Below are 1,069 nucleotides of genomic sequence, written 5' to 3'. Positions count from 1 at the left end.
TTCCCCCTTTCCTGTGACATTCCCCCTTTCCTGTGACCTTCCCCCTTTCCTGTGACCCTCCTCCCTTTCCTGTGACCTTCCCCCTTTCCTGTGATGTTCCTCCTTCCAGGAAATCTTTTTTAATTTTCCTACTTCTTCTCATTTTTTTGCTGTTGTTAATAGAAATGGTATATTTTCTAGTGAAAACTTTAGAATTTTTTAGTATTAATCCCATCCTATTATTGAAATGTTTTCCAGTGTCAGCTAATGCACATGGCCATGTGATCAGGGTTCTTGTACATGTAAACAGTTTTTAGACCGGGTCTCACTGTACCTCACTGTGTACACCAGGCTGTCCTCAACTCCATAGAGAGTACTGGGATTAGAGGTGTGCCCCACCACATCTGGCTAGAAAATTTCACATCTTAAGTGTCTTTTTGGAGTTCTTTTTAATTTAATATCACCCCAGAATGAAGCTCACTAAGAAGGGAATGGCAAATTATTATAATGTTTCTGTTGTTTTTGTTTCTAGCTTATTCTACTAAACTCAACAAATTTCCTGTATTTAATATTAATGATGACTTGAATGATCTGTGTACCAGTGCAGTGAGCCCAAACACCACCAAAGCCACGAGGTACGCCCTAAATGTGTGGCGCTACTGGTGCATGACCAACGGGCTCAAAGACCACACGGACATCACCAAGGTAAGGGATGCGTGAGTGTGCGAATTCTTTTGGCTGACTTCACTGAGCTTCCAAGTGCCAGACACCCTGCTAAGTGCTGTGGGGAGCACTCATGGAGGAACATGAAATACACAGAAAATTGTCCAGAGAACCAAGTAGAATTTAGAGAGTGTTTAATGAGTGTATATTTGTTAAAGTATAAAGAAAAATAAATTAAACCGTATTTCCAGAAAGAGGTAGGAGTTGTTACAATTAGAAGAGGAGACCAGGGGAACAAGTGGTGTGAGAAAGAGCAAACTGTACAGGGCAGGGCCATTTGCTACAAACTGTACAGGGCAGAGCCATTTGCTACAAACTGTACAGGGCAGAGCCATTTGCTACAAACTGTACAGGGCAGAGCCATTTG

General features: G+C 41.9%; 1 protein-coding gene across 3 annotated transcripts in view; it reads left to right on the top strand.

Annotated features, from left to right (window-relative positions):
* Kiaa1958 (KIAA1958 ortholog) overlaps nt 1-1,069 on the top strand; it is a 187,211-nt gene that overhangs the window by 168,985 nt on the left and 17,157 nt on the right. For all 3 annotated transcript variants that reach the window (XM_013348225.2, XM_013348226.2, XM_026782173.1), the window contains one exon: nt 512-684. In XM_013348225.2, the coding sequence (XP_013203679.1) occupies nt 512-684 (173 nt within the window). The remainder of the gene's footprint in view (nt 1-511; nt 685-1,069) is intronic.

The sequence above is a fragment of the Microtus ochrogaster genome, chromosome 10 (assembly GCF_000317375.1).
Source record: "Microtus ochrogaster isolate Prairie Vole_2 chromosome 10, MicOch1.0, whole genome shotgun sequence".
NCBI lineage: Eukaryota > Metazoa > Chordata > Mammalia > Rodentia > Cricetidae > Microtus > Microtus ochrogaster.
Note: the sequence above shows the minus strand (reverse complement) of the source record. Positions and strands in the feature narration are given on the sequence as shown.